The 12,878-nt window shown below is 44.9% G+C and overlaps 1 protein-coding gene across 2 annotated transcripts in view; it reads right to left on the reverse strand.

Annotated features, from left to right (window-relative positions):
- Nucleotides 1–710: 710 nt before the first annotated feature.
- SRP68 (signal recognition particle 68) overlaps nt 711–12,878 on the reverse strand; it is a 42,499-nt gene continuing 30,331 nt past the window's right edge. For both annotated transcript variants that reach the window (XM_081271159.1, XM_081271160.1), the window contains 7 exons: nt 11,486–11,550; nt 7,071–7,227; nt 6,233–6,327; nt 5,067–5,196; nt 3,428–3,503; nt 2,750–2,802; nt 711–2,308 (listed from right to left, as the gene is read on the reverse strand). In XM_081271159.1, coding sequence (XP_081127285.1) covers nt 2,081–2,308; nt 2,750–2,802; nt 3,428–3,503; nt 5,067–5,196; nt 6,233–6,327; nt 7,071–7,227; nt 11,486–11,550 — 804 coding nt within the window. In that variant the 3' untranslated portion in view covers nt 711–2,080. The remainder of the gene's footprint in view (nt 2,309–2,749; nt 2,803–3,427; nt 3,504–5,066; nt 5,197–6,232; nt 6,328–7,070; nt 7,228–11,485; nt 11,551–12,878) is intronic.

Raw genomic sequence — 12,878 nt, forward strand, 5'->3', positions numbered from 1 at the left:
AACCCAGAGATGCTCAGGATTTCTTGCGCCTCCTTTTATTGCTCCAAACAGAACCCTGGGCTGGCCTCCAATGTCCCTTCAGATGGAGACCATCGCAATCGCAGAAAGGAAAACAGAAACTGTTACTGCAGCAGACCCGGGGGTGGGGAGTGGGGGGTGGGTTAAAATAGACTGAGTAGCTTCTCTGTGGAGCTCCTCCTGTCTTGATAAGGAGGAAAAGATGGACAGCATCAGAACCTCTGCTGGTACCAGAGTCCATCCGGAAGGAGGGGTTATGAGCTGAAACCGGACCCACCTCATTCAGGGACACCCTCTAGCAAATTGTGCCAGCCGAGGGACAGCAAGGCCTGACTCAGGACCTGGTCCTATCAGAGGCAGAGCTACCTGGGGAGCCGAGGACAGGACAAGCCCTGCTTTTGGTACTCTGTTCCGCACGACACCGACTGCTTAGTGTCCCGGGACCCCATGTGAGGTTGCGTGGGCTAAAAAGAGACCTGAGCCCTGCCAGGTCTGTCTTCTTGGGTAAACACAATTTTAATACTAAACACGATGGTCTACGTCAGTGAGGGGCTAACAGCAGTCAATGCTACTCAGAGAGCCGGGCAGGGACTGGGCTGTACCTTCAAAGGGATGCAGGAAGAAAGAATATGCCTAAATTGTGTGATGTAGATGGTAAAACTTTCAAATGAAAAAAAAAAAAACAACAAAACTCAAGAGGCTGGAGGCCCAGTTTACTGGCAGGATATTTGCCTGGCAGGCACAAGGGCCTGGGTTTGACCCCTAGCACCAGAACAAAACTGAACACATGAATGAACAAAACAGCTTTTTGAGGTTCTCTGATCCCAAACAAGTCTTAGGGGAAAACAGACCCCTCTCCCCCAGCATCTCCAGAGCCCTCGACAACATGTAGTTCTAAGGGGAAGCCTCATAGGTCTCCTACTGTCTCTTGTCCAGCTCCAGGTTACTCCTTCCTACCATGGCTGGGAAACAGGGAGCCTGGCTTTTGAAGTAACAGTCTCAGACCCTCTGCCTCCAGCCTTCCCTTCAAGCAGCCCTGTCTGCTCAATGTCTGCACCACACATGAACTGCTATTTCTTGGGTGGGTTTTCTTTGCTGTGAGACAAGTGAGATTCGACTTCCAAAGGGACTCAGAGGTGTCAGATATAGCTCATGTTTAAATCACTTTTATTCCTTCTTTCTTACATTGCTTTTTTGATGTCTATTATTGATGCCACAGTAAAAATAAAAAAGGATGACTAAGGAGAGAAGTAAAAGGGTCAAGAAGGAGACTGATTTAAATGTGATGGCATTTGAAATTACAGACTGGGAACTCTTCTTAAAAATGGTGCTTCTAACAGGTCCGAATCTGGCATGGACTATACCCAGCTGCCAGAAGCCAGGATGCACTCAACCTCACAGGCTCATTCAACCAGGGCCCCGAGGAGAGCTGGGCTGGATGTGAGGGAAGGCATGTAAAAAATGGGCACAGTCGCCATCATATTTGCCTTTTAATATAAGATTTGGTTTCGTCATTTCTGAATGTAACGTATTTCTTCTAAAAATAGAGCTCTCTGCTTGTTCTGAAACTTTATGTTCACTTGGAGGTGAAGGGGATAAGGCTGACCATAACTCTGGGGTGACACTGCCAATGCTTCACAGTCATCAACAAACCTCAAGGATTCTGGATGCTCACAGCAAGGATGAGTTCATTTCAGATCCATGGTACTGAGGAAACATGACCTAACATTTCAAGGCCCCACCCATCCTTGTGTGGAACCCTGACTGTATTACTGACCAAAGGTAACCAATCATGGCTCACAGGGGACCAGACAACAGAGGTCCCCTAGGAGGTACAGAGACAGAGCAACCCTGACACATGGCCAAAGAGGGAAGGGTGCCCTTGCAACAGGGGTTAAGAACGTAAGTGCACAAACACACAAGACATAGGAAGGCAGGGCTGCGCATGCTGAGCTCCACCCTGGGCCGATATAGACCTGGATTTAATACCATGGAACTTGCTGGGACTTTCTCACAACAGATTTAGAGTCAGAATCTCCCCTGCCTCCAAAGAAGAGCCTGGTTAGCTCCTGAATCCAAAGATGCCCTTGATGTATCCAGTGAGGCCACTCTTGGTCTTCTGCTCCAACTTGTCCTCAAGGGGTGGGAAGGCCACGTGGTTGAGGGCCAGGTCAAAGAACAAAGGCTTGCAAGGAATGGGCTGGAATCCCGGTGGAAAGTGCACAAGGTTGGCTTGCTTGGTGACGAGGGAAGGGTCCAGGCAGAAGGTCTCAAACCGTTCAACCAGAGGCTGGAGGTCAAATCAAAGGTATTAATCACAGAAGAAACCCTGGCGGGACTTCACTATGCTCTGGGCACCCAGTTCACTACTTTCCATTCCCATGGTCATTCTTTCTTTCCATTCCCACAATCTCCCGGATGGAGCATTACCACAGCCCTATACTCTAGGTCAGTCAATGACACCAAGGGGTTACAGGTCTACTGAAGTTCAGGTCAAAGCTCTCCAAAGCTGCACAGCAACAACTTCCTCTGTGTTCTCCCCTAGGGCAATTCAGACACCCAACCAACTACCCAGGCAACTCACAGACCTCAGAACAAGAGAATGGTGGGGTGGGGTGGGGGAGAATAAATAGAGGATTTCTCTAGAAAGGAAGGGCCTTCTACTATACATTTACTCATTCCAAGGGAGTTATTAATCCTCCAGTTCCTCCAGAACCACAGCCACGCTTACCTTATTGTCCCTGACTTGGGAGGAAGTCTCTGTTTGATGGGAGTCATTTGCATCTGAAAGTATCACAGAGATTCAATAAGAATAGAGAAGTCTTTTCAAGTGGGACTTCTAAATCCAAGAGCAAGGGTAGACAGCACGTAGGGAGTTAGCCATCTCCCTTCTGGGTCCAAATTCTGCCAAGAATTGATATAAAGGAATGATTATTCCCAGATCTATTGTGGTTGGCCTTGCCACAGCTGGATGCAAGATGGTGAGAAGGAGAAAGGACAGTATGACAGTGTTCCTCTAAGTCCCTTTGTATAGTTCAGTGCCTAATGTGGCAAAAGAAAAGACCCCAGTCAGGCAGGGTGGTGCACATCCATAATCCCAGCTAATTATGAGGCTGAGGCAGAAGATTTACCCCAAATTCAAGGACAGCCTGAGCAATGTAGTAAGACCCTGTCTCAAGTATACAAAGGGGCAAGGGTATAGCATGCCCCTGGGTTCAATCTCCAGTACCACAAACAAAAAAGGAAGGAAAGGCTGGGAAAAATAAATGCTTAAACAAACTAACGCAACAACCCTTTTCCACATTAGGCTTAAAATAGTGGCTAGTGTAGAGAGGGTGTGGGGGAGAAGAGGAGGGACAGGAAAGGGAACTCTGGGGACACAGTAGCCCAGACAAGGCAAGTGGCTCACCCAGGATGGCTGCAGCCTGCAGGGAGCACTTCTCTGACCGCACTTGGGTGATGAGCTCTTGCACGTCAGGCAGGTCCTGCAACGATTCCGAGAAGGCGCGCTCAGGAGCGGGCCGGGCCAGAGCGGCACACCACACTAACCTGGGTTATGCGATCCCACTGGGATTCTCATAGGATTTGGGCTTTTAAAATGGTTCTATTTAAAACAAAAACAAAAACAAAAAACTGGCCTGTTTCAAGAGGGAAAAGCTATGCCACAGCTTCAGTAATGATGCCTGAAATAGTAATGGTAATATTAATAAAGTGACCATGCACAAAATGTCCCATGTACCAGCACTGTTCTAAACCGTCCACCTAGGTGTTGATTCAATGTTCTGGATCAATTAGGATCATTTGTACCTCCACTCGGCAGGTGAAAATCCTGCATCGTGGAGATGTCGAAGACTGTGGCAGCTGCAGCCTGGGGAGCAGAGCAGGTGCTCAGAATCAAAGCCACTACATCTCCCCACTTTTAGGACAGTGATACCTTGCTCTTGGCCTCAGAATTACTTGGCATAGTGGGAATGATCTGATAAGGTCTGGCCACTACATAATCCTTCCTGCCTCCATTCTCTGACACTTCCTCCAAACCATTCAGCATATAAGGTCAGGTGGATATTTATACAACAGCTCATTCTTTTCTCCAGAGATGAATGATCCATACTGCTTTGTGGCTTTGTCCCCAAATGACATCCCACTGTAGTGATGCTGCCACTATCCATACCCCTCTTCTGCCCCACCTCCATCCCTCCTTCCCATTCCCTTGTCTGTACACCATGCCTCTCTTTTGTGGTGCTGGGGATCAAAGCCAGGGTCTCATAGATGCTCAACATGTGCTCTGCCCTTGAGTCCTAGTCCCAACCCTCTGTCTTTGCAAGATTCCCACATATGGGTCTTGAGGCTACTATAAAGCCACATGCTCTCTAAAGGCCAAAACCAGGAGGACATTTTTCCTCCTGGGGCCTGGTGTCCCAGGCACAAAGCAGCAGCTCTCAAATGCTGACTGTGACTCCATGAATGACAGTAAAACTGATTTTCTTTTCAATAGTTTCTACTCTAAAACACACATAGATTCCTTGGCCCAGCCAATGTTTAAAAAGCTATGTCTCATCACAGCAGTCTACAAGATTATGTAGCTAGGTGGTACTCGCCAATCAGTGAGATCAAGCAAGCTGTGGAGTCTTTCAGGCTGTATTTTAGATGGGTACTTTCTAAGCATGACTGGACACCCACATTGCCTAGGGTCCAGTTAAAACACAGACTCTTGACTCTTAAGGTCAGGGCTGGGGCCCATGAGTCTGCAATTCTAACCAGCTCCCCATGCTACTGGGCTTGGACATACTCTGTACAAGAAGGCCTTGCCAGTGGTTCTCAACTTCACTGCACATTAGAATCACTGAGAGGCTTTCGAAAGTACATGTTCACTCTCTGGTGGTCGAGGACAGGGACCCAGACACCCATCTTTTACTCAGCCTACAGCTCAAGGGGGACCAGGAATCCAGCCTGGGAAGCACCCTGCAGGCATGCCCCCAGAGGGCCCTTGCACTATCTCACCACCTGACCTCCTGGACTTGGGAGACAAGGAGCAGTAGATAGCTCACCTTTAAGCTGTTCCTGAAGGTTCCAGCATCTGAATTCACTTCATTTGCATATTTCAGGACTCTATCGTATAGAACGAGGGCTTCACTCCACTTCTTCACCAACACGTAGGACTGAGCAATGAAAAAACACCTGTTGGGGAGGGAAAAAGAGCCACAGTATTCTAAAGCAATAGTTGCCCAAGAGCAAGGCTTTCCATGCAGTTTAGGCTTACTTCAAACTTGGAAACAGAATTTTAAATTCAGCATCACCACCTTGGAACCCCGCCACAACAATGGTCAGGTTTGCTTGGCTAAGGTACAGGTCCTTCCCAGCAATCAGAGATGACCACCTAGGTTCAATACACAGCCCATCTTTCGCTTACTAGCGCACTCTGCAAACACAGGACAGCTCCCCAAAAGAGGATGGTGGCAGCCTCGGATAGGCAGGAGGAAACACTTGTCTGGCAGAAATATAAATCCCACTGGCCAGCTGGGCCCCGTGGCGCACACCTGTAATCCCAGTAGCTTGGAAGGTTGAGACAGGAGGATTGTGAGTTCAAAGGCAGCCTCGGCGAGGTGCTAAGTGACTCAGTGAGACACTGTCTCTAAATAAACTACATAATAGGGCAGGGGATGCAGCTCAGCAGGTGAGTGCCCCCGAGTTCAATCCCTGGTACCCCATCTCCCCCCAAAAATCGCACTTGCCACTCTCTGCAATGACTCATCTCTGTTCATATTTTGTGATTCTGGAGATTGAATCCAGAGGTACTCTAACACTGAGCTACATCTGCAGTCTTTTTAAAAAGTGTATTCATGGGAGCTGGGGTTGTGGCTCAGTAGTAGAGCACTTGCCTGGCTTGTGAGAGGCACTGGGTTGGATTCTCAGCACCACATATAAATAAGTGAACAAAATAAAGGCCCACCCAACATCTAAAAAAAAAAAAAAAAGTTGTATTCTAAGACACGGACTTGCTAAATTGCTGAGGCTAGCCTCAAATTTGCCATTCACCTGCCTCCCAGGCCCTCGAGTTGCTGGGATTAGAGGTGTGTGCCACCGGTTTCATCCGTTTTTTTTCAAAAACCCTAGTAGGTAACAACCCCATCTACTATGGAGTGGGCCATGGCCAAAAACTTACAGAACCACTGTGAGGCATAAGACAGCCCTGCTGTCCTTCTCAGGATGTTACCTATATGCCTTGAACACCAGGGTCTTCAGGCCTATCTCTTTCTGGAAGGCTCTGTCTTCCTCCAAGCCAGGAAGCTGTAATAATTCCACCAGATTCTGTATAACAGATGAAAGAAGAAAATGAGAAGATCTCAGAACAAGTTCTTGTCAGAGATATTGTAAAAAGAGATAAGGGCAGAAAAAAAGTCTGTGATCAAAATGATGAGCAAAGTCTGTGAGGGTAATAGTTGCACCTGGTGTCCCCTGCCCCCCTCTAAGACACCAAGTTTACCAATCAATTCATATCTCACCCACCTTCAGAGACTTCTTGGACTGGAAGGGATCTTCCAGCTCTGAACTTTTATTTTGGAGTGACCCACGTATTTGGCAGCTATACAGATACCTTGTGTGTGTGTATGCATGTATAGCAATCTTACTAACAAACTCCCAGTGGGCTGAGACAGTAGGAACTCAGGTCTCCAGAGCGTCTGGTAGAATATCTTTTTATTTACTTATTTTTTGAGACAGTCTCATTATGCTGTCCAGGCTGGTCTCAAACCCATGGGCTCAAGTGATCCTCCAGCCTCAGCCTCCCAAGCAGCTGGGACTATAGGTGTACCACTGCTGCAGAGAGAGTATCTTACATAGGGAAGTTAATACCTGTGGGCTTATGAGTCTCTCCACTTCAACACATTGAAGTATGGGGGCTCACAGACCACTAAAATGAGCCAAGACCTTTGTTCTTTCATCCATTTACTAAATGTTCCTTGGTGCCATGGCCCTTTTGTATGCAAACTTAAGTCACTGGTGTCCAACACAGGCAGAAGGCAGTCCTTGCCTTCCTGGTCCCCAAGGGTCACCTGGAGAATGATGTCGTAGAGCCGGATCAGGTCTTGGGGCCGGGGAGAACGCTTGCTGTCATCTTCTGGCTGCTGCTGCAACAGAGCCTTCTGAAGGCCTTTGGCCATGTTCTCATTACGTCTGATTGCCGTCGACAGCTTGATGTAAGTTAGGTAGCTGGAATGGATCATGTGTCAGCTCAGGTCATACTTAGAGAAGCTCTATGAGTTGGGACTATAAGTTAGGACTGACCTAGGGGACATGTGAAGTAAGGGTGTGTCACACATCAGGGCTATCTGATCTGGGCTTCAGGCTCACAGGGCCTCTTAATTGAGTAGTTATTCAGTGGCAAATTTGTAGGGAACCTGAATGAGATCTTATCACAAAATTTTATTTCAGATTAAATTAGGTCCTCTGTATATTTTTTTGAGTCACACAGCTCTTGGCTTCAGAAGCTGTTACTAGTCTCTAAGAAGGTCCATGGGTGGAAGCCAGTTTCTGGAACAAAGACTTGCCTATGCAGGTGTGTGCATGCACAGCTGCCCCCATTCCTCAATGACCTTCTTCGAAACACTGCCATGAGTCTCTTTAGATGGTTGTGCTCACTAGCCACGTGGATATAAGAAGACATGTGATACTTATTTTAGGCTAGAGGCCATTTCTTGAGAGGATGCAAAAGAGGCCTGAGGTCAGGGACATAGGCCAGCGAAGGTCAAGAACTTCATAATGTCCATGAGGACTAAGATACTATAAAGTGCAAGTGTGAACCCCAGGCCCTCTCTACTCAGCTTCCAGAACAAGAATGGCCAGATATATTCCAGGGATCAGACCAGCCCAAGAAAAAACCCTGTAAGATTCTTAGGGGGTTTTCTCCATAGAAAAGAAGAGCCAAACACCTGAGTAAGGACCATGCCCGGGCAGCCCCGTGCACACACACACAGCAACCCCACCTGAGAAGCCCCCTCCTTCCACTAGAGTGGGGAGCAAGATCAGTAGACATTAAGAAAAACCTCTAATAAGAAAGAGGAGGCCAAACTCCAAAGGGAAAACAAGCAACCTGGAAGAACCAGATTTTGCTGGGAACAAAAATCTCATAAAGGGCTGGGGATGTGGCTCAAGCAGTAGCGCGCTGGCCTGGCATGCGTGCGGCCCGGGTTCAATTCTCAGCACCACATACAAACAAAGATGTTGTGTCCGCCAATAACTAAAAAATAAATATTAAAATTCTCTCTCTCTCTCTCCCTCTCTCACTCTCTTTAAAAAAAAAAAATCTCATAAACTATTCAACAACAACAAAGATGAAAGAAGAAAGATAAGCTTTTAGATTGCATAAAAACTGGGAAAGCCATGCTGGGGATGTAGTTAGTGGTGGTGTGCACACAGAGCAGGCGAGACTAGGGCTATACTGGAAGGTTGAAAAATGACTAATCAAGACGTAGCAAGTACACATGTCATTTAGAGAGATAAGGAGGTGAATACCAAAAGAATTTATTTCATGAACAAAATTAAGAACAGCTGCTTCCAAGAAATGGATGAGAAGGTCATGAGATACAATTTCCTAAAAAGCTTTGCAGAAAACTCAGACTGCCAAACACTATTATACACAAAATGATACGAGCCACCTGATTTCTGGTTCATCTGTTTTTCCTCAAATCTGGCCTTCCCATCATGGAAATCCATGACACTGAAACTAGCTAATCTGAAGGTCAGAGAACGGACCCAAGAGCAAGGCGACATCAAGGTTTCCAAATTTCCTCAGCATTGGAAAAGGTTTTGGAGAGTCTTTTCAAGGTCAGAAGGTCAGAGCAACTTTGGATGCCTCTTCAGTGACTATAAGTGGTCACCAAGACTCAAGGAGCCACATCTTTCTCCTCAGGCTGTTGAAACAGATAACATCTCAGGGCCTCTCTCACTTAGTATTCTATGTATCTGAGTCATCTGGCAGTCAATATGACATTCACATAATACCAAATACCTAAAAATGGATACCGAGTGTAAAGTATACTGATTTTTGTATTCTGTTTTTTTTTTTTTTTTTTTTTTTGCAGCACTGAGGATGGACCTCAGGGTCCTGTGTGTGCTAGCCAAGTGCTCTATTGCTGTGCTACATCCACAGCCCTTTTTTTTTTCTTTTAAAATAAAAACAAAATCACAAGGGACTAGGTATGTGGCTCAGTAACAGAGCACCTGCCTAGTGTGTGCGAGGCCCAGGGTTACAGCAACAAACACAAGGATTAAAAAAAGAAGAAGATGGGCAAGGGAAATGGCAGGTTTATCATCTAAGTTATAAGTAGTGGCTAAGAAATAAATTTTCAAGGTCAAATGGAAAAGTCTGATGAGAAGTAGTTTTCAGAGGTAATATTTCTCCCCAGAATGTTAGCAAAAAAAAAAAAAAAAAGTCACTCTTCTTTCCTCTGTAAAACAAAATAACCTATGTTTACTCTTTCTGAATGACCTCATGTGCTCTGCTACTGAGCTATATACCTGCAGCCCTACCCCATATTTAAAAAAAATGAAAACCAGTTAAAGCACTTGCCTAATGTGGGTGGAGCCCTAGATTCATCCCCTATACCCCCCCCCCCACACACACACACACCAAACTGACAAAAGTGATTTTAAAATCACAAAGAAAATGGTCAAGACACGCCCAGGGAAATACCTGGTGATGGGAACTTCCTCTACTAGCTTTCAGGACTTAATGTGAAGTTACAGTAATTCACTGCACCAATGAAGTAAAGACCAGTAGGTCAATGAAGGGGAAGGCAGTGGAGGGTGTCCACAAGAGGAAAATGTACGGCAGAGCCTGAAGAAAGGGTGGAGTGCTCAGTAAGCTGTACTAGAATAACCCATTATCCTGATGCAAAAAAATGAAGCAGAGTCCTACTTTACACAAAAATAACTGCAGATAGAATAAAACTTGAGGAGAAATTAAACATGAAAGGGAGAACTTCAAAATGTTCAGAACACAAAGGTGAATAAAAATCAGAGCTTGGCACTAGGAAGGAGAGTGGTTAGCTCTAGAAGAAGGGGAGGAATAAGCTGGGGGGACACAGGGAGCTTTGAAATTATGAATCGTGCTTTACCTTCTAAGCTTACATTATATAATACATATTTAAATAATACCCAAAAGCAGAATACAAACTTGTTTTTTTTTTTAATAGTTCTGGGGACTGAACCCAGGGGTACTCTACCACTGAGTGATATGCTCAGACTTTTTTTTTTTAGTTGTTGATAGACCTTTATTTGTTTACTTACTTATTTTTATTTATATGGTGCTGAGAACCAAACCCAGTGCCTCACACATGCTTTGTCACAACCCCAGCCCATGCCCAGACCTTTTAAAAAAAAAAAAAAAGTTTTTATTTAGAGACAGGGTCATGCTTAGAGTTGCTGAGGCTGAACTTGAATTTGTGATCCTCCTGCCTCAGCCTCCCAAGTCACTGGGATTATTGGTGTGTGCCACTGTACCCAACTGCAGTACGTATACTATTATATGATAAAATGTACTTATATGCAGTAATGTTACTTGTTACATATTAATAAATTATATATACATATACATTTTATACACACACAACTTTTTATTTTTTTTGCATCATTGGAGATTCAACCACTGAGTCACACCAGCAGGCCTTTTAATATTTTATTTAGAGACAGGGTCGCACTGAGTTGCTTAGCGCCTTGCTAAGTTGCTGAGGCTGGTTTTGAACTCTTGATCCCTCTGCTTCAGCCTCCTGAGCCACTGCAATTACAGGTGTGCACCACTGTGCCCAGCTTCTTCCCCTTTTAAATTTTTATTTTAAGGGGCTGGAGATGTGGCTCAAGTGGTAGCGCGCTCGCCTGGCATGCGTGCGGCCCGGGTTCGATCCTCAGCACCACATACAAACAGGGATGTTGTGCCCGCCAATAACTAAATTTTTATTTTAAGATAGGGTCTAAGTTGCCCAAACTTGCAATCTTACTGTCTAAGCCTCTCAAGTAGCTAGGATTACAAATGTGTGCCATCATGCTATCGAGAAATTAAAAATTAAAATGTATGCTGGGCAGAGTGGCGCATGCCTGTAATCCCAGCAATTTGAGAGGTTGAGGCAGGAAGATCACAAGTTTGAGGCCAGCCTGAGTAACTAAGCAAGACCCTGTCTCAAAATAAAAAGCACCAGGGATGTAGCTCAGTGTTAAAGCACACCTAGGTTTAATCTCCAGTATTGCAAAAACAAAAACAAAATAAAATAAAATAAAATGTGCACAAACATTTATACTCTTTTGTTCGAATAGATATATTTTACAACAATAATAGTAGAAAAATTCACAGTATAGCTCAATGCTTATAGAGTGCTTGCTTCACATGAACAAGGCCCAGGGTTTGATCATATCCACTGCAAAAAATAAACTCATACACATATTTGAAAATTAGAAAAAGTAAAATAACCCTTACCTGTGCAGGTACTGGAGGTTAGATACCTTTCCTGACTCCCCATCAAGGGTGTAATCTCTCTGTTTCTGCAGAAGGTGAAAAAGGTAAAAAAGTAAAACTCCTATCTGTGGGTCTGAACACCTCCTTCAGAGGTGTGGTTCTCAAAATCCCCTGAATACACAGACTAGTGTTTGGGGGGGGGGGTCCTCAACTATTAAAAGATTTGGTAACATATTATAGCATACCACTGTCATCTAAAACTGGGCCTTGACTAACAGAATTCAGAATACTGACCAGTTGAGGCTCCCTGCCCCATTCTCCCAGAATCTTACCCCAAGTATTAAAATAAGACAGTCTGCGGTTTCCCTTTAGGGTTTGTGCCTCATACCCAAGCTTTAGTCCTGTGCTGTGTGCTCTTTAGAGCTTGCATTTTCTGGATGGCTGAATAATGGCCCCCTTAAGACCTGTATCCTAACCTCCAGAATTTGTGACGATGTCACCTCATAAAGTAGAAGAGACACTGCGGATGTGATTAATATCCTGGATCATTCAAATAAGCCCAACCTAACCACAGGATCCTTAGAAGAGGAAGCTCCAGAAGGGTCAGAGTTAGAGAAGGTATAGGAACTGAAGAAGAGGGAAGAGGAAAGAAGATGTTCAGCTGATAGCTTTGAAGATGGAGGAATGCAGATGGCTTCTAGAAGCCAGGAAATGCATTCTCTGGAATACTGGGAATGGATTCTCCCCAGATTCCTCTATAGTTTCCAACAGGAAAGCAGCACTGAAAAGCCACTTCAGATTCTGACCTCCCAAAGTGTAAGATAATAAATGTTATTTTAAGCCACTGAATGTGGTAATATTACCACAAATGCAGCTTTGTGTTGCCACATTTGTTCCATTCTATGAGGTATCCCCCCAACCCCTGTGCATTCAACCTCTGTGAGTGAGGTAGGCTGGACTCCATAGGTCCCTCTGTTGAGGTCCTATGGAGTCCAGCCTACCTGAGGACTACTTGAGGGTGAAGGGAAACATACAATAATGACAGCTTAATGGCAGAAGGAAGCAAATGACTACTTAGAGTAAGCAGTGATTTAATTGAGCAAACCAAGCAACTCAAAAACCATTTTTTAAAAATATTTATTTAATGGCAGATGAACACAATTTTTATGTGGTGCTGAGGATTGAACCCAGTGCTTCACACATGTGAGGCAAGCACCTTACTGCTGAGCCATAGCCTCAGCCCCTCAAAACCATTTTTTTAAAAAACATTTTGTACTTAATACATAGGTGCAGATGAAAAAAAAAAAAAGACTTGCTTTTAAGATGTTTACAATCTTGAGGAAAGCAATGCAAAGGTGAAAAGGCAAACATACAAAAAAACAAAAAACAAAAACCACCTAACATTTTTTTTTAA

Source organism: Spermophilus citellus (genome assembly GCF_964194105.1).
Source record: "Spermophilus citellus genome assembly, chromosome: 17".
Taxonomy (NCBI): Eukaryota; Metazoa; Chordata; class Mammalia; order Rodentia; family Sciuridae; genus Spermophilus; species Spermophilus citellus.